The 20,100-nt window shown below is 45.5% G+C and overlaps 1 protein-coding gene across 8 annotated transcripts in view; it reads left to right on the top strand.

The window, feature by feature from the left end:
- The window catches only part of LOC119179739 (rab11 family-interacting protein 4A), a 259,471-nt gene extending 241,564 nt beyond the window's left edge, over window positions 1–17,907 (top strand). For all 8 annotated transcript variants that reach the window (XM_037430860.2, XM_075869784.1, XM_037430859.2 and 5 more), the window contains 2 exons: window positions 6,868–7,078; window positions 15,807–17,907. In XM_037430860.2, coding sequence (XP_037286757.2) covers window positions 6,868–7,078; window positions 15,807–15,929 — 334 coding nt within the window. In that variant the 3' untranslated portion in view covers window positions 15,930–17,907. The remainder of the gene's footprint in view (window positions 1–6,867; window positions 7,079–15,806) is intronic.
- Window positions 17,908–20,100: the final 2,193 nt, after the last annotated feature.

Genomic DNA, 20,100 nt, shown 5'->3' with positions numbered 1-20,100 from the left:
ACATGCTTATGCGAAAAGTTTTGCGGAGGAGTACGATGAAAAGCTTCACAGTTTTCAGAGGTTCGCCCTAAACTTGCGGCGCATCAACGGCTACCTGCTTGGGCAAATCAGGAATGCCGATCAGACGCCTCTTTACTTCGACATGCCTGGCACCACAACCGTCGAGAAGAAGAGGGTGAAGCAAGTTCGCGTGCTGACATCGGTCTACGGTAAAACTAAAGTGGCGGCAATGCTCTGTTACACGTCAGATGGGGACAAGCTTCGCCCGTACCTCATATTTAAATGGAAGACGCTCCCGAAAGGAGTCGTTTTTTCGAGTGGTGTGATCATGCGGGCCAGCGAGAAAAATGGGTGCGCGTTGCAATCGATGTCTTACGTTGTTTTTTTTTTCGCGGTGGAAATCGAGTGCGCGTTACAATTGAGGGCGCGGTGGAATCGAGTAAATACGGTAATTCATTTTACTCCTTATGAGTGTTCTGCATAAGATTAATTCTAAGACATACAGAGCACACTTCAGGTGTGCTCTGTCTGTCCTTTTTTTCTAGAAGGTACTGTGAAAGCTACCTAGAGGAGTTAAAAGTTCAAGAAACTATGTGATAGTGCCCGTCAGGGCCTTGAAGTCTCTTTTTCTTTCTTTTTCTCATAATGTGTAGCTCCTTGTCAGTGTGATCATGCGCGTACTTGTCTAATTTTATAGTGTACACTTTCAACGCTATAGAATTCTGCGTAGGCAGGTCATGGAGGCCTTGGTAACTGTATAACGTATGATGCTGAAATGGGGCAATAATTATTAGCCAAAATTATGAAATTTAAATTGAGCTTATGGCATCATGTGTTGAAAAAAAGAGTGATTTTTAGCTGACTGTGGAACCTTATTGTCAATATATGCCTTGTGTTGCCTTTAAATAAATGTTTGGTGGCATGTTCTTAGAAAATACATACAAGAAGAATCGCAATATTTAGGAAGGAAATCAAGAACAGAACAGAATGGGCACCCTTTTTGCTCTGTTTTCAGCTTTCATCCTTCATGGTATGTGTCTTTTTGTATTTTAGTAAACATGTAACAACTAGCCCAACAAAAAGTTTCATTATGTTCCTAAGAGCCTCGACTACTATTGCCAGCATTTTATGATGAAAATCTGAAGGTGTGGCGGGGTGCCTTCGCATTCTGCTTGACATGGGCTTACGAAGGTGGAACCGTGTTGCACAGTTCTATGTAGCATTTGGTGCGAACGAAAAAGCACTGGGTCGCGAGTGATCATCTTTGAAATAAATCACGTTTAATAATGCATTTTGAGAAACAATCCAAGAAACTGGGGCATGATGGACACACCAAACATTCTATTCAAAGAGCTAGTCAGCTTTGGCATGTGAGAAGTTTGTATGGAATCATGGCTTAGAGTTCAGAGCTGAGGCAGTGGTGCATTTCTTTTTTTGAGAGATGTCTTAATTGTTCCCAAACAAAAAAGACTTCCTGCGAAGTGTTCAGAATATGGCTAGAAATAAGAAAAGTATTTGACAACCACTTATTGTTTGCACAAGTCAAAGGGAAATCGACATGTATTTCTCGGGAAGAAAGCTTCTTTGTTTTTTGATAAATTTGTCCTGGCTGGCTAAGGAATTGATCCCAGGAGCAACGCTTTTCCAGGGTGGTGGCCCTACCAATTCAGCTAACCAAGAAGCTAACAATTGGCAACGCGAGGGTCAATTCATCGGATGCATAAAGTTGCAAATAAGTTCTGCGTAATTCCTCAGGGGGATGGAACAGTTCAAAAAGGGAAATTTAAAACCAGCCGTTTGGTCAATTTCCCTTTGTTAACCCTTCAGCCACCTTGAAGGATTCTACAGAACTGCTTTACTACAATATGTGTACTATATGGCGTTCTATGGAAGAGTAAACGGGAGTCAAGACCGTATTGTAGCCAATCCTGCACTGTAGAAGTGGTTACATTATAAGTAGTCTGCACTGTACATGTGCTTCGAGTTGTCGATAAAAACTTTTCCCTCTGCCGATTGCCAGCTGCCTGGTTAGCTCAAGTGGTAGGGTGATGGCCATGAAAAGTAGTTGGTGCGGGAGTTGATACCCCGACCAGAATGAATTTTTCATGAACTACGCTTTTTAAGAGAAGTCCATGTGAACTTCCTTGTGGCTCCTAATAACGATGGATGGTAATCTCAATTTCTCGACACTTTTGCCACCTTGCGAGATTCTGCAGGACTCATTTACATTAAGGCAAAAAATACTTTGCATTAAATAGGATTAGTATTTCGTAGTTTATTAACAAAACAGTTAAAAATTTAAATGCGAAGCATTTTGTTGCGTACTGCAAGCACTTTTGGTGCTTCTGTCTGTCTGTCTGTCTGTCTGTCTGTCTGTCTGTCTGTCTGTCCATCCATCAGTCTGTTAACTTGGGGTTCACCAAAATCTGTGTGGAAAGACAAAATGGTTTGACGAATACTTTATGCTAGTCATAACATGAATAATGTCACAATATTTTCACGTACTTCGTCAAATGCTTTTCAAGAAACAGTGGCAGGAACCAGAGGGTGGGTATGCATCACTGGCATGCGGGTATGTGCCACTTGTGATGGACATTTTATATCTACTCGAGAACGGCAAGAACACACATGGGTAACCTTAAAATTCGAGCGTTAAGAAAAATCTCACATTAACAGCGCTGACTGGACAAATGCAAAGAATAAATGTCAATGTCTCAGCAGGAATCGAACCCTAGAATTCTGCATGACAATCAAGTATTCCACCACAGAGCCTCACCAGATCTCGAAAATACTTTGCAAATACCGTATTTACTCGATTCTACCGTGCCCTCGATTGTAACGCGCACCCGGTTCCCACGAAGAAAAAAAAAGTAAGACATGGATTGCAACGCGCACCTATTTTTCTCGTTGGCCCGCACGATCACACCACTCGGGAAAACGACTCCTTTCGGGAGCGTCTTCCATTTAAATATGAGGTACGGGGGAAGCTTGTGTTTATCTGATGTGCAACGGAGCATTGCCGTCACTCTAGTTTTACCGTGGCCCAATGTCAGCACACGAACTTGCTTCGCCCCCTTCTTCTCGACGGTTGTGGCGACAGGCATGTCGAAATAAAGAAGCGTCTGATCGGCATTCCCGATTTGCCCTAGCAGGTAGCTGTTGTTGTGCCGCAAGTTTAGGACGAACCTCTGAAAACCGTGAAGCTTTTCTTTGTACTCCTCCGGTAACTTTTCGCATATGCCCGTTTGCCTTCGGAGGGAAAAGCCTTTCCTCTTCATAAAGTTAGTTAGCCAGCACCTGCTCACTTTAAACTGGCTCCGCATTAGCCCTTTTTCTAAGACTAACTGCATAACCTGCACTTGGAGCAGTTCTGTCGTCACGGGCCGCTGTGCCGCTCACTGCTCAATCACATACTCGCCGAGCAGCTCTTCAATTTTCGAAAACAGACCCTGCTGTAGTCTACTGAAGCCTTTGCGTGAATATTTGCTGTCAACAATCTTCTGCTTTTGTTTCCGCCAGTCCCGCAAGCACGTATCGGGAACTCCGAAGGACCGCGATGCGGCCCGATTTCCGTCTGTTTCGGCACACGCGATGACTTTTCTTTTAAGAGCGGCATCGTGGTGCACTCGTCGAGTTTTTAAAGTCGGCCCTTTCATGCCATCAATGCTAATGCACTACAAGATGACGAACTCCTCGGCACACATACGAAGTGCCGCTCATGGGAAACACATAGGCAGAAATGGCCGACGCGCCATGCCGACGCACGTAGGGGGTGGCCAACCATTTGGGAAATGCCGATGGCAATAAAATGACTGTATTCATAAATCGCATGCGCGTTAGAATCGAGTAATTACGGTAGACCTTTATGTTCATGAAATGTCAATTCTAGTTGCAGTACTGACTATAAAATTTTATAAACATTACATATGTACTCCCATGATTCAGCCGTTGATTGATTGATTGATTTGTGGGGTTTAACGTCCCAAAACCACCATATGATTATGAGAGATGCCGTAGTAGAGGACTCCGGATATTTCGACCACCTGGGGTTCTTTAACGTGCATCCAAATCTGAGTACACGGGCCTACAACATTTCCGCCTCCATCGGAAATGCAGCTGCCACAGCCGGGATTTGATCCCGCGACCTGCGGGTCGGCAGCCGAGTACCTTAACCACTAGACCACCGTGGCGGGGCATGATTCAGCCGTCATGTCGGGTTACCGTCAATTGTAGGAAGGCACTGCTGAGGTTGATTTGTGTGGCAGTGTTGAGGGCTACCATCCTCGTGAGCCGCAGCGCAAACACCAGTGCTTCATATCAGCTTACCGCACTGGTGTTGCTAATATCCCTGTTACTGTTGGCATCATTACACAACAGCAAAGAACTGCTAATATAAATCTAATGTACATGTGTGCGTGGATTTGTACATATATTGAGCACCACTTCATAACGCTTCCCTAAATAAAAAGTTTAAACGCATTCACTTTGCATCCCTATGCTTCGGATAACATCAATTCCCAAGGTGCGTGTGATCTGCCGAATTTTTTTTCGTAACTAATGTGTGGCCAACCTTCTTGTCACTCGGAAAAAAAAAAGTCTGGGGCTGTAGATAAAAGTTCCCAAATGGGCAGCTTGTAAAATGGGCAGCTTGTAAAAGCACCTTATATATGGAGCTGGGTAAATTTTGAGCTGTTAAAGTTGAATGATTATTGCTGTACTGTCAGTACAGCCAAATGCTGATCTTTCTTGCCACGTTACCAGGTTGTGTGGAAGACTAAGTGCTTGGTTTTCTTTTTGGCACGCTTGTGCTTTTTTGGTCTTCTTCACATTCTGTACTCATTCAGATGCACCTTTGTCTCTGCGATAACTCTTCCATCTGCATGCCTTTTCTTCTTTGACATGCCAAGATCTGTGCTTGTAAGTTGCAAAATCAGTGTGCATTAGCAGTACGACATGGCCTTCTCGACTGAATTCTTCTTATTGCACATGCTATAGGAAGGGAAATGCAAACAGGTGGCACGGGAGGTCATTGTTTCTAAAGTGCGTAAATTTGTTTTTACACTGCAGTTATTTATATGTTTGTTTACTATATTTTAAAAATACTTCGAGGGCCTATGGTCACTGCAGCAATGAGGAGAAAGAAAAAGTGACGTGTTGACTTGCCAAAAAAATATAGTGTTACAAGGCATTCAGCTAAGCAACCTTAAACTCTGTCATCCATTATGCCAGTAATTGTTATTAATGTTGTTCTTATTTAGGAATGCCTCACTGGCCCACAAATGCATAGAGTGATGGGAGCATACAGTACAATCAAATACTTAATAGCAAGCAAGGATCCTGAAATTGTGCCAAAAAAGTTGTTTGAGGCTTTACTTGTCTTAGAAATAAAAGAAGACTAATTGTGGTGGTAAGCCCAACTTGACAGGTGTGTACAGGGTCACCCATCAGAGAGGGAAAGTCAGTTTGATCTCAGTGCCCCGCCCCACCTCCACTTTTATTGGTAGTACGAAAGACAACACGTTTAACAATAAATGAAAAAAAATTACAATGAAGTGATGACGTGCTTTTAACAATGGCCTTTGATCTTTGGTTTTCACGACATGAAGCTGCTACCTCTACCTGAATACTACCGCGCAATGCTTGTGAAACGCTACCAGGCAGGATTAAAAGGCGACAACCTTTTAGGAACCATTGCCAACCTAAACCACCGCAAAGTTCTTTATAACACGCGTTTCAATCACACATGGCTTATCCTGCGCACGCGCACTAACTACGGCAAAGGAATGCTGCGCTTCCTCCTGCCGTTTCACTTGAATGCCATATCGTCTTCCATTTGAGTGACTGTTCTGATTGTAAGTGTAGTAAGCGTATGGGCACATGCCCCATATTTTTTTTTACTTTTACTTTGGTGCTAATCTTGCGATCTTCTTTTCTTGCATCGTTACACTCTCTTATTGATATTGTATGTGTAAGGAAATAATTGCGGTCACTTCTTTGAGTTTATTACTTTTCAATCTTCATGCTTTATTATGCTTATGCTTGTTATACTTTATGCTTTATGCTTGCTCAAATTTTTTGTACATTGTCACTGCAATAAAAGTGTTGCCTATGCTGCCCATTTGTAAGGGGTCGTGGTCCCAGTCAAGCCCATTAGAGGCTTTTTGACCACGGCCCTCAGCATCCCGAATGTTGAAATAAATAAATAAAAAAATAAAAAATAAAAGATCAACAGTTCTTGGAATGCAACATGAGGTGTTGGCTGCCAATATTGCCAAAAGCTTGTGTGGGCCACAATCTTGATCTTGAAACAGTGACAGGACTAGTCTAAATAGTGGCGTAGCCAGGGGGTGGCACACTGGTCTCTTGATACCACTGAAATTCGCCTGCCATAGGAGACTGGGCTCAAAATGACACTCGACCAGACTTGCCTGCTCGGCACTCACTTCGAACCCGTGACAAGAACGCATCGAAATAAATTTCTGCCTACTCTAGTGGGTGTCGTTTACCAAAAGTAGGGGGCGAAATTTGTGCCCCCCCCCCTAGGGGATTTGGTAGGTCACCCTCTCCTTTGTCCCCCTCGTGCCTAGGCCCAAAGAGATGCGTCCTTGTCAGTGTGTAACGAGGAGTATAAAACAGGGCTCCTTTCAAATAATTTTTGCTATGATAGCTCTTGTGATGAAGGCAAGGCTATTTTAGGCTTAAAGAAAACGTCAGGCGAAATTGGGGTTCTCTTCATGGGCGTGGTCCTGGAATGCCACATGAGAGCCTCATTTAGTTCGTGGACTGCTAAGGTGGCACTTGTTTTGAGAGCGTGTTTGTGGCTGGGTTCTGTTTGTGCAAGCTGTTCACTCTGTGCCTGTTCTCTAGGTGCGTGGAGTTGCAGAGTCAGCTGGAGGCTGTGCGAGAGGAGAACCGTGCCTTGCGCGAGGCCAACGAGGAGCTGCAGGCTCAGCTGCTCTCCTCGCACGTCCACGAGGGACAGTGCCTCGTCGCCGGAGGAGGAGCCCACCATGCGGCGGACGGAGCCGCCTCCCTGGCCACAGAGTTCAGCAACCTAGAGGAACTCTCCAAAGATAAGGTGCGACCACTGGCCCTTGCTTTGGTTGCACAATATTACAGGAGTTTGACACGAAATTCAAACACCTTCAGCTTGCTGCTCTAACTGAAAACACGAGTGTCTAGAACTAGATAAGCAGTGTCATAGTGCTTGAGAATGCATTGAATATATTTTTAATAGTGCTGCCTTCAAAAAACATTTTCAAGTATTGGTATCAAGGAGGCAGCTTTGCAGCGACGTGTTGGCACATTCTGACGTTGTGGCAAGACTAACTCTCAAAATGCTAGCACCAACTCAGCCATTTGCTCTCGGTCGCACGTTATTCTTGTAATCAAAGATGAGATAACTCTCGTATAGTGACTTCGACACTGATTTCTCTAATTCAGGCTGCTTGCAGGATGCAGGCTTTGCAAACACAGTGAATTGTGTTGTACCTGTTGTGATAATGTCCCATGTGGTCGGGGCTGGCTTGCAGATGCTGGGTGATGCAAACTTTGAAATCCATATTTCATGTGTTTTTTTGCACCGTTGTGTGGACAGTGTTGGTAGTGCATAGTATGGATACAAAAAATGTTCCTTTAAGGACCTCAAAATTGTATCGGTACTCCTATAGGATTCGTTAACCGAAAAGATTTGTCACTGTCGGGTGCACTTTAGTGTGCAACTTCACTGGTGTTCACTGGCCGCCTGGTTGATGCTCAAATGTGGCAATGAAAACATGGAATAGGATAATCGCTGCACGAATGAGGCTTGTCAATACAGGGGCTAGGCCTTGTAACTTCACCGTTGTTCACCACATACCGAACGAATGAGTTGCTGATGCAGCAGTGTAGCATCGAATAGAATAACTATGGCTTGAACAATTGCTTGAAGCTTTGGCTACTTGCACTGGCCACACCGTTGCTATGGTGACTGAGATGTGATGGCAACGACAAAAAAACTGCACTGCCTATGCTGTTGACATCGACAAGGCTATGAAAAAAAAAAAAAAAGTAAGCTTGAAATATAGCATCACTACGAGAAAAGTGATGCTTATGGTAATGGGTCTTATGAGTAGTTGACAAGTTTTAGTATCTTCAAATTATTTATTTCTGTTCTTGGTTTTGTTTACATGGTGGTGTGGAGATTTTTCGGCTTGTGTAAATATTCAAACATTTTTGTATTCGAAGTCGCTGCAATTCTCTAAAATGTTCAAAACGAACAAATAAGTGTTTTGTAGTGAAGCATATGCACCAACGCGTATGCGCCTTCGGAAGACAACGAAAAGCCCGTGCTCTGCTTGCGCGAGTGTTTGTGCCGCCTTTGCCAGACTTGCCGTACGCCCACTTTCCGTTGCGACCTCGTTGCGACTTCTCTGCTCGAATAAACGTCATCACATTTGGTGGAGGCTGCTGAGATCCCCAAGCAGACCTGGAGCTCCGCTCTGGCAAGTTGCCTGAAAGACTACCGCGAAACATGACTGACGCAGTCGCCAACCAGCCCGTCCCAGCCCAGCCAGCACCATCGGCTGCCCCGTCTACCTGCCCCGGCGCTACTCGCCAGCGGGACCCACCAATATTCAGCGGAAGTGGTGAGCAAGACGTCGAAGACTGGCTGTCCTTGTACGAGCGCGTAAGCGCTAGCAACAAGTGGGACGACGCCTCTAAACTTGCCTACGTTATCTTTTACTTGACAGACGTTGCTAAGCTTTGGTTTACCAACCCCGAAACCGCCATCGCCAACTGGTCCTCCTTTAAGACCCTCGTAACTGAAGCGTTCGGCCGACCAGAGGTCCGCAAGCTCCGCGCTGACCAGCGTCTGCGCCACAGAGCCCAGCAGCTTGGCGAAACGTTTACGAGTTACATTGAGGATGTGCTCGACCTCTGCAGGCGTGTTAACCCGTCTATGCCCGAAGAAGAGAAAATTCGGCAGATTCTCAAGGGCATTGAGAATGGCGCATTCCTGATGTTGCTAGCGAAAAGCCCGACCTCGGTGGCAATCCTCGTAAGCCTGTGCCAGAGCTTCGATGAATTACGCCGTCAGCGTTCCATCCCCCTACAGAGTGTCTCACCACCAGATTCGATCTCAGCTGTCGCACTCGCAAATGCCAACGTTCGCCAAGAAAGTCTGTCTAACCAGATCAAAGACTTCATCAGGGAGGAAGTCGCCCAACAGCTCTCCCTGCTGCCGCATAGCGACGCGCCCACCGCAAGTCTGCCTTCGACACTTCACCAGGCCATACGCACTGAAATTTGCGATGTCCTACCTACAGTGCAGGCCCCTTACGCCTGCACTTCAGCAGCATCTAATCTCTCAGCTGTCAGCTACGCACCGCCTGCACCATCTTCACCTCTCAGCTACGCAGCTGTGGTTGCGCGGCCCCCACCGCATCCAGTATCCTTATCGGCTCCACCACCTCCGGCAGCGCCTCCGGTTTACAGGCCCTCACCTTGCTTTTTCCGTCCATCTAATGAGTGGCGCACCCATGAACACCGTCCTATCTGCTTCGCGTGTGGCATCGCTGGCCACATTGCACGCTACTGCCACCGCCGTCCCACACCTGCGTACGCCTCCTTTGGAACTCCTACCTATGCGTCGCAGCAGGCCACCACGTCTGCATATGAACAGAGGCACTCTGACTCGGATCGTCGCACATCAACTTCTCGTTTCCCACCTCCTCATTGCGGATCGCCATCTCCAATGCGACGTAGACCACCTCCTGAGGAGGGAAACTAATCAGTGCAGTTCCAGAGGCAAGAACTGCAACTTCTGCGCAATTATCAAGGCCTCCATTTTTGCCGCAAAATGTTGTTGATGTCAATGTTGAGGGAGTTGCCACACAAGCGTTAATTGATACTGGGGCCGCCGTTTCTGTGATGAACGCAAAATTTTGTCGCAAACTGAAGAAAGTGACCACATCTCTCTGGGGCATCGTGCTGTCCACAGCTAGCGCGCAACGCATTCAGCCCTCGGCTGTGTGTACGGCGCGCGTCGTCATCCAAGACGTTTTGTACACCGTCCAATTTTTTGTACTACCATCTTGCTCTGATGACCTCATTCTGGGTTGGGATTTCTTATCAGGTCATGAAGCTGTCATCGATTGTTGCCGTGCGGAAGTGTCCCTAGTGCCAAGTTGTGAATTTCCATCGCCCGACCATTCACCACTGCTCTGCAAACTCATCGCTGACGACATCACCTTGCCTCCGGAAGCTTCAGTCCCTATTAGCCTTTCATGTGTGGCGCAACTTGATGCCACGGTGGTGTTTACGCCATCCCCTGTTTTTACTGAACGCAAGGGCATCGTGCTCCCATATGCCGTTCTTACGATTGCGTCTGGTTTAACCGTAATGCTGGTTACCAACCACTGCAACTACCCCATTGGCTTGATTCGTGGTGAATCGTTAGGATATGTGCAACCTGTCGACATATCAATGATATTATTCTTCCCGACGAAACGCCATGTCACATTGCCGCAATCACTCAGGCGTCTGAGCCATCAAGCTCGCCAGCCTTCGACCATGCTATTGACCCAGACCTTCCCCCGTGGCATCGCAGCCAACTTGTTGCTCTCCTTAACAAGTTTCGCTCTTCTTTCGACTTTCAAAAACCTGCTTTGGGCTGCACCACGACTGTCACTCGTACTATTGACACCGGCTCACATTCGCCTCTGCGACAGCGTCCTTACCGCGTTTCTGCCGAAGAGCGCCGCGTCATTATGGAGCAAGTAGATGACATGCTTAAACGTGGAGTCATACAGCCTTCTCAAAGCGCTTGGTCGTCACCCATGGTTCTGGTAAAAAAAAAAGATGGCACCATTCGATTTTGCGTAGACTATCGCCGCTTAAACAAGATTACAAAGAAAGACGTCTACCCGCTACCACGAATAGACGGTGCTCTTGACTGTTTACAAGGCGCCGAGTACTTCACATCCTTAGATCTGCGTTCTGGGTATTGGCAGATGCCACTGGCTGAATGTGATTGCTCTAAAACAGCCTTTGTAACGCCGGATGGCCTATACGAGTTCAAAGTCATGCCATTTAGGCTCTGCATTGCGCCTGCGACGTTTGAGCGCATGATAGATACCATATTGCGGGCCCACAAGTGGAAAACTTGCTTGTGTTACCTAGATGACATCGTAGTCTTTTCAGCTGATTTCCCGACACATCTTCGTCGTCTCCACGAGATTCTGACGTGTCTAGCTTCTGCAGGCCTACAACTTAACACCAAGAAGTGCCACTTCGCAGCCAGAAAACTAACCATCTTGGGACACGTCATCACAAGAGACGGTGTTTTTCCGGACCCCGATAAGCTTTGAGCTGTCGCTGACTTCCCAATGCCCACATCACTGAAAGCCCTAAGAAGTTTGTTGGTCTTTGCTCTTACTTTCGTCGTTTCGTGCGCAACTTCGCGTACATCATTGCACCTCTGACTAGTCTGCTTTCCAACAGCAAAGGTATATCTGCATGGTCACCTGCATGTGACGACGCATTTGACCAGCTACGCCGCCTGCTGACCTTGACACCTATTCTTCGCCACTACGATCCCACTGCTGCCACAGAAGTTCACACTCATGCAAGTGGCGTTGGTCTTGGCACAGTTTTGGCACAACAGAAAGGCACCCAAACCGAATACGTAGTCGCTTATGCAAGTCGCGCTCTTAAGAAGGCTGAATTGAATTACTCCGTGACAGAGAAGGAGTGTTTGGCCATAATCTGGGCACTTACAAAGTTTCGCCCGTACCTTTACGGCCGGCCTTTCGACGTGGTCACAGACCATCATGCTCTATGTTGGCTGTCCACCTTGAAAGACCCGTCCGGACGTCTGGGGCGTTGGGCGCTTCGATTGCAGGAATAGGACATCCGTGTCGTATATCGTTCCGGTCGCAAGCATGCGGACGCCGATGCACTTTCCCGATCGCCATTAACACCAGATGTGGCTACTCTGTCATACAGTAGCTCTGGAAACCGGTGGATTATTGTCGGAGTCGATCATCTGACACGCTACGCTGAGACTGCAGCTCTACCGGCAGCAACCGCCCACGAAGTTGCACTCTTCATTCTCCGCAGCTTCATTCTACGCCATGGTGCTCCGCGGGAATTACTTGGTGATAGGGGTCGAGTGTTGCTGTCGGAATTCATCCAAGCTATCCTCGCTGAATGCAACATTAGCCACCGGAAATCTACCGCATACCATCCACAGACAAATGGTCTTGCTGAGCGGTTCAACCGCACACTTGGCGACATGCTGAGGATGTACACCTCCTCCGACCACACTGACTGGAACGCTGTATTGCCCTTTGTTACCTTCGCTTATAACACCACGACGCAAGCAACTACCGGTTTTTCCCCGTTCTTTCTATTGTACGGCCGCGAACCTTCCCACCTACTCGACACTATACTACCGCACCGCCCTGATGCATCTGAGTGCTCCCTGCTTTCGGAAGTCGCCAGATACGCTGAAGACTGCCGTCAGTTGGCTCGGTCTCCGACAAGTGAGGCTCAAGGTCTACACAAGACTCGACACGACGCCGCTCACCACATAGCTCCTACATTTCGTGCTGGCTCCCTTGTGTGGCTTTGGGTGCCCCCGCACGTTCCTGGCTTGTCTTCGAAACTTCTGGCCCGGTACCATGGTTCGTACTGTGTCATTGACGCGACCTCCCCGGTGATTTACATCCTTGAGCCATTAACACAATCACCAGATTTGCGCCGTCGAGGACGCGAGACCGTACACATCGACCGTCTCAAGCCCTACTACGACCCCTTCATTGTGCCTACTCCCCGAGTCGTCAGGATGGCTACCCTTCACCCCCGGGGGTATTGTAGTGGAGCATACGCACCAACGCATATGCGCCTTTGGAAGACAACGAAAAGCCCGTGCTCTGCTTGCGCGAGTGTTTGTGCCGCCTTTGCCAGACTTGCCGTACGCCCACTTTTCGTTGCGACCTCGTTGCGACTTCTCTGCTCAAATAAACGCCATCACAGTTTGTTAATCTGCATGTATTTTTTGCAAAGGTGGTTTCACTGCAGTAGAGGAGTGCTAAGCCATAAGAGCACCTATCCAAATGTTCGCATGTGATTTATTGCAAAGGTGGCTTCACTGTGGCGATGGGATGGCAAGCTGTAAGAACCTCTAGAAAGAAAACTGTATTTTGAATTTTACGCTGTGAGCCAGCTACTTGAATCACGCTGTCAATAAGCATGCCACTAACATATTGCAGAATTGCGGCAGTCTGTTCGAGCAAGTGATCCAAGCACTCTATGACTATTAGTCACTGTTGGGACCATTTTATTGTTTAGAGAAGTTGAAACCCTGCTAAAGCTTTGTGGGACCATCAACCAATTAAAATTGGATAGGTCCCTAAAATATCATGGGAAATATCAGAAGTTTACATTACCAGATGAAAGATAACATGGTCCAGGCACATGGAATCAGTCATGGGTTTCAGTTCACCATGCATAATACTCTGGCACAGTAACACCGGAGCTTACCTTTAGATTTCTTGTGCTTTTGGTCATAATCCACCCTTTTCGTTATACTACGCTGCCCTGTGCCATTTTTATAGGGGCTGGGTGTACCAGTTTTGCCAGAACTAAAGCCTTCATGATAGAGTTTTGCTAGTTTTAACACGAAATTCGACATAAATGCAATAAAGAAATCACTTTTTAGCCTGAGTGGGAACCAAACTTAGAACATCTGGTTACCACGCAGAATTCCTATCGCAGAACCACACCACTGGTCATGTTGTGCGAGGTTTAGTGCATGTAACAGTATTGTGTGGCAGAGACTTAAAATTGAACCAGGCATCAAAGCGTGTGCATTGGACAAAAGGTGGTTGGTTGAAAAAACCAGTGATTGCAAAGCATGCCGGTGTACAGGCGTAATTCATCGTTATCAGTGAAATCACTGGCGTAGATATGGGGTTCAACTCTAGCATAAAAATTTTCAGTTTTGTGTGTGTGTGTATGTGTGTCTGTATATATATCTATATGCATGAATTATGGTGCACTATCTACCAACTTCTCAAATTTACATACCATATTTCTAAGGCACTCAATATTGCATTCCAAGGAAGAAAATGCAGTAATGGGTTGTTTCGTGCAAGCTCTTAATTTGTAATTGGCATATAATCAAATTCAGTCGCTGACTGTTCATTCAAACACTGAAAATTCTGACATGCTCGTTTATTCAAACAGCTTCGCAACACCTCCACATGTTCCACTGAAATAAGTGAATTCCCAACTGGAGTTGAACGCCCCAAGGTGCACTATTCGATTTCGAAAGTCCTGAGAAGCTATGTGCGTTGTTTACAATATTTTTGCTAGGTGGCCAGCACGGAAAGATTGCACTGGCTGTGGCTGGAGATGTGCCTCTGTAAGGTCTCACAGAAATTACAACTGCCGATCGTGAGAGCTATGTTTGTTGGCTACACGTAATCGTCGTCTTTCGGCTTTAGGTAGACGAGTATCCATTGAACAGCTCTCACCGCCCAACTGCAATCCAATCCAAGCAATGCCGCACTAAATGTCGGCTCAGTGTGGCGTATGAGAATGACTGTGCGAACAACATAGAGACTACTCTACAAGTGCTGCAGCACCAACTAGCCGACGCCTTTTCGGCGTTTCAGGGTTTGCGTTGTCGGTGGTTTCCGTGACTAGGCCTCATCTGCATTTCGCACTTTGTGTCTCGCTCTCATTTTTTGTTTGACTTGTAAGGCCTGATTTGCTGAAATGGCTGCAACGCTGCCTGTTTTCTCTGTGCCGTCGATAATAAAAAATGTAAGAACTACAAGACTCGGACAATAATTCACGATTACTCGCCAGGTCAAAGGTGGCTGACCTCAATCGGATGTTGCTGGGGAGGTTTTGTAAAGTAGCACTATGGGGAGATCGTATTTCATGTCATGAAACTAGTGCAGGTGAACAGCCACTTCGATCAAGTGCCGCCCACGCGTCTTCAAATGCAACTTTAGTGCTATAGTGGCTAAACACTCCCCGACTTGGTCGTCTATGAGCGTATTCATGTGCATTGACAAATTTTCTGGCCACTGTGCCCGTAAAGGTGTTTTTTTTTTCTCTAACGAATCCTTTGAACTCTTGCCTGCGGTTTGCACAGAGTTTGTATAATTTGTCAGCGACTGGGTTTTATTACTGCATGAAATCACATTCTATTTTGACGTAAGAATGAAAGCATAGGCTTCAAATATGAGGGAAATTGGTTTTCAGTTGTATTCATTTAGAGATGAATACAACTTGACATAAGTTCTGCAATGCAGCTTGTCAAACGACCTATCAAACATTGTAGTTCTTTCACAGATTGATCGGATAGTCATTCACAGCACACTGAGGTGAAGACAAGACAAATTGACTATGCAGAAGGTTCGACTGGTATATCGAGCAGTGCAATTGACTCTCTTGTGGCCACAAATTGGCACAATTAGCGCAATGCACAGCCACAGCTAAGACGTACACGTACAAACGCCCACGCAAACATAAAAGTATGGTTGAACATATCCCCCCCCCCTCCCCCAAATTTCTGCCTATGCACCATGCAACAACATCAGCGATGTGTGAAGCTGCGCAGGTGCGCATGCTGCTTTATGGGCATGTAGTGGTTACGTCACCAATTCAGCGCTAGACGCTCCTTTAGTGCAGACGCACGCATTCAGTGCAAGACTCTAGGATAGTTGTGCCTGATACAGGAAATGGTGAAGTGTGTTTCGGGTCACTAAATGATCCCCGAGTGATAACACGCACTTTTTCTCCTGCAGCTGATAGACACAGTGAAACACGAGAAAGAGGACAACATCAGGCTGCGGGCGTACATCGACGGAATCCTCCTCAACATCATCGAGAACCACCCGCAGCTACTTGAAGTGAAGCCCGTTGTCTGAAGCGCACGTGCCTGGACATACACGTGTTGTGTACAAAGAGACTTGCGCGTTCTTCTCCGTCCCGAGTGTGAATTCATAGTTACACACTGCGTGCCTTGTAGGGTCGGGGCCACGCAAACCAAGCCGGTGCCTTGGGAGTGTATTTTTTTTTCTGCTCGTACCGACGCTAAGAGTACTGCACATCGACTTCTAGAAGACCACCGTCTTTCGAAAGAGAAAGCCGCAGTTCTTTTTTTTTTTTTTTTTTTTTGCGAAACTCGTAGATACGGCACACGTTTTGAACTGCGAATGCTGTATGTGGCCGTCCATATGAAATACTTCAATTTCGTTCCGAACATGTGCGAAATGCGAAGATTTTGTGCGCACAAAAAGATTAGTGAAGTGCTGCGATTACAAGGGAAGTCTGTTCAGGGAATCGGCCCACAGGGTCAAACGGTGTCGCGTATATATTGGTCGACGATGTTGTCATTGCAGGCTTGTTGCTTTCTATGGGTTGACGAAAAAAAGACATTTTGAATGTTAGATGTATTGTGGCGATGCTGATCACTGTCTGTGCGAGGGCTGCCGAGCTCTCTCGTGACAATCTGAAAGAAAAAGACCGAGCAATACTTTGCAAGTATCGGGTCATCGAAAAAACTTTCCTTTTATTTTAGTGATTTTTATTTTCATTTAGTTATTATTTGATGCTTCACCATGGTGTCTAGTTCAATTAATTTTATATCTGAAGCCTCGTCATTGTTTATACTTTAACTTTTTTTATCCTTGACGCCTGCAGCTCTTTAAGAGCACAGCAAAGTGCGTGTGTTGCACAGTGTGTCTTCATGCAGTATTGGCACAAAGAACTGTGGTGTCGCACATAAATGCCATTGTGATAGGCCTGAGAACAGGCAAGACTATGCAGTCAACGCAAAAGCATTAGTTTCGAGCTGCCACTGGCCACTCATTGAAAAGTCTGATTGCATGTCTTACCAAGCAAATGTTGGTTAAAAAGCAATAGCATCACTGTCACACAGCAGAAATCAATACTTCAATGAAAGTGTGGCCCTCGTTTTCATAGATATACGCTTTCTGACGAAATCTTGATCGTATTGAATTTTAAGCAGTTCCTTCTGAGGTGTTTGGATGAATTTCAATATGTTGTGCCAGGTATTTTGCCTCTGTGCTGTCCTGGAAGGTTTTGATTCCGCTGTGCTTTTGACTACTGCAGATTTGAGACATGAAGAGTGATAGCGTCCGAATGGCATGGATACAACATCTCGCTTGCCATTTAGACCACTACACATGCTTTTGCATCTTTGGAAGTGTGAGCAGCCGCCAATGGGTTATTTTAGTTCATGCTTGGTCTAGAAAAATCATTTTTTGTCATCTGTGTGCTTTAGTATTTTTTTTGTACTTTGTTTTCATAGCTCGTTAAAGTGACACTTCAGGAAAGTATGAAGTCAAGCTAGATAAAAGGATAAGCCTCTGTATTGATGAAGCTTGCGTGGGAAAAACTCTTTTGTAATGGTTTTTTGAAAAGGTGACAATTTAGAATCTAAAGGGGTGCACTGTCGTGTTATGCTGCTTATGAGACTTCTGTAATGGTGCGATACTAAGAGCAGCACAGTCGTTAAGTTTGATGGAGAGACTGCATCAACTCGTTAATTTTCTCACTGGTTCAGAAATGAGCAGTGATGATGAAACTTTTGATAATGTGCTATGCAAAGATGACATTGTCTTAGTGAGAAAGTAATAGTTTCTTGAGAAATATGTTCGTATTCTAACTTGACTTCATACTCCACTCAAGTGTTTTTTTGAAGGGAATTCACACATCTTGGTCACATTTGGAGCAAAAAAAAAAAAAAAAAAACGAATGCTAGATGTGCTCCATGCGTTCGTCAGGGCATTCAAGCCACTGAATATGTTATATGCTCCTGTGGAGCCACATTGTACAGTTAAACATGAAAGCTAATAAATTGTCTAGTTTTTGCTGAAACCTGCTTTCACTTGTGCTCTGTCTTTTCTCACCACATGCACTGAATAAGCGTATTCATTTTCTCAAATTGATAATTATTTCCAACGGCAAGTTATCTCCTTACAATTACTTCTAGTGACATCCCCTATACGTTTGTTAAACTTTTTGTGTTAATTCTAATGACATAACGTGGTATCTAACAAAAAATTAGCCCTTAAATTTAAACTTTTTTCCTTCATTTGTAAGGAGAGTGCTGTTCTGGCAGACTTGATGCCTTCAAGTAGTACATACAAGAGGTTTTTTGTTCAGCTGCCAGCTTGCAACAAGATCACGTGCAACGCAATGCCAAGAGGCAGGATGAGTGTCCCACATTTGCGGTAACTGCTTACTGACTGATGATGCCTCCCCATTTAAATGCACGTACATGCCTTATAAGTGAAAAGGATGACCGCTGCAATAGTACAGTAGTAGGGCATCTGGCTCATTATTCAAAGGTCACAGGTTTGGTCTCTGCCAGTGGCAAGTTATTGCTTCATTCTCTTTTCTGTCTCCGTTTATGTTAGTTCTAATCACAGCCCCTATACTTTTCTCGACATCATTGTTAGTTCTCATTAATATTGTGTAACGAAAGAAATCGGCCCTTAAATTTTACTTCTTTCCCACATACCTTTCAGTGAGTTTAGACTTGCTGAAGTCGCTGATCGTGTTCAGCTGAAAAGACGGGACTCTTCCCGGGAGTGCAAAAGGAAAACTCGTCTCCCAAACCCCTCAAGCAAAACCTGTACCTGTTCTCTCCCTCCGAAGTCACACCAGTGATGCAACATGGGTTCACACCCCCCTCCCCAGAGACATCCTACGAATGCCTATGGGTAAAAATAAAATTCTAGCAACAGCATGCTAAACATCCGGTTGGCCATACTAAGCTGGATATGCGAGTTGCTTTACCGTGAAGACCAGTTTCATGGGTGGGAAAGACACTTCTTCCGAGCCATAATTGTTTACAATAGAGGGCTCGCAGTGATGAGCACTCTATCCTAACCCTGAAATCTTATTAACAAAGTTGCTTAGCATATCACTCCTTGAGAGTCTATTGCAGAAGACTATCCTCTATAATTATCTCGCTTTGTGGCCTGTCGGGCAACTCATCATCATAAAGGGGAATGTACCGAAGAAATTCGGCAAATGCCACTACTGTGAAGGAAAAAAGCCAAGAGTGTCGCGTGGAAATTTCGAAGCCCAGCCATAAAAAAATAAAAAGAGCATGCTGGGAAGCAGGGTTGGAGAGCTGCCCCTTTGGAATCGGCATGACTTCAATATCATACCACATTTTCGCGACCCCAGAAAGGAATGGGAGCAATGCTTGAAAAAATAGAATGAAAATAGAATTACGCTTTTTTTTTTTTTAAATAGAGCCTGCTTTTGTTTTTCAAACATTTTTAAGTCCAATCCTCGTATTTTTTGAATCGCTTGGCTGATTACATGCATGGTACATTTATAGACAATGTGCCTACTACCACTCTGCCCTTATATAGGTTGTTGCTCCAAAGTTTGTATGTAGTACTTGCATAACTGTCACTCATCCCTGGAACATAATGCATGGCTGTGCTAAAAAACAGATGTGCGCAGGACAGGTGCAACCATGCATTATGTTCAAAGTATTATCCAACAAGCCCAAATGAGAGTGTTACGGCTCTGCCGTTGGTATCCATTGTGAAGAACTATGATGATGGCATACCCTGCTTTCGCCTTGCGATTTTTTTCTCCTTGGCAGTGCTCTAGTCACCTGGCTTCCGTTTTTTTTTTACAATTCGACTAGGACACTCATACTTAATCCAATCGATTCAAAAGATACGATTCAAAGGATACGTTAGCCACATATCTATCTTTATCTGTCCTGCTGTCTGTCTAATCTACCCACCCTCCTTTGTTTTTGCTTCTGTCGCCATTGGCGACTCTGACGCAAATTCAAAAAAACTCTTCTCTAAGTTGTGACGCATATTGTCTTGTGGCTGTGGTGCTGACGATGGAAGAGACGGCACAGCTAAAATGAAACTGTTTATTTGGGTCGCACTTGTGGCCTTTCACGGATGGTCAGATTACAGCAATGCACACTGACACTGACGGCAGCAAACAGAGCCTTGGATTTTGATCAACGGACAGGCAATGAACGCACGCTTTGGCATTTCTACACATGCCGTCGAATATTCTAGCGTTATC

The sequence above is a fragment of the Rhipicephalus microplus genome, chromosome 7, assembly GCF_043290135.1.
Source record: "Rhipicephalus microplus isolate Deutch F79 chromosome 7, USDA_Rmic, whole genome shotgun sequence".
Lineage (NCBI taxonomy): Eukaryota > Metazoa > Arthropoda > Arachnida > Ixodida > Ixodidae > Rhipicephalus > Rhipicephalus microplus.
Note: the sequence above shows the minus strand (reverse complement) of the source record. Positions and strands in the feature narration are given on the sequence as shown.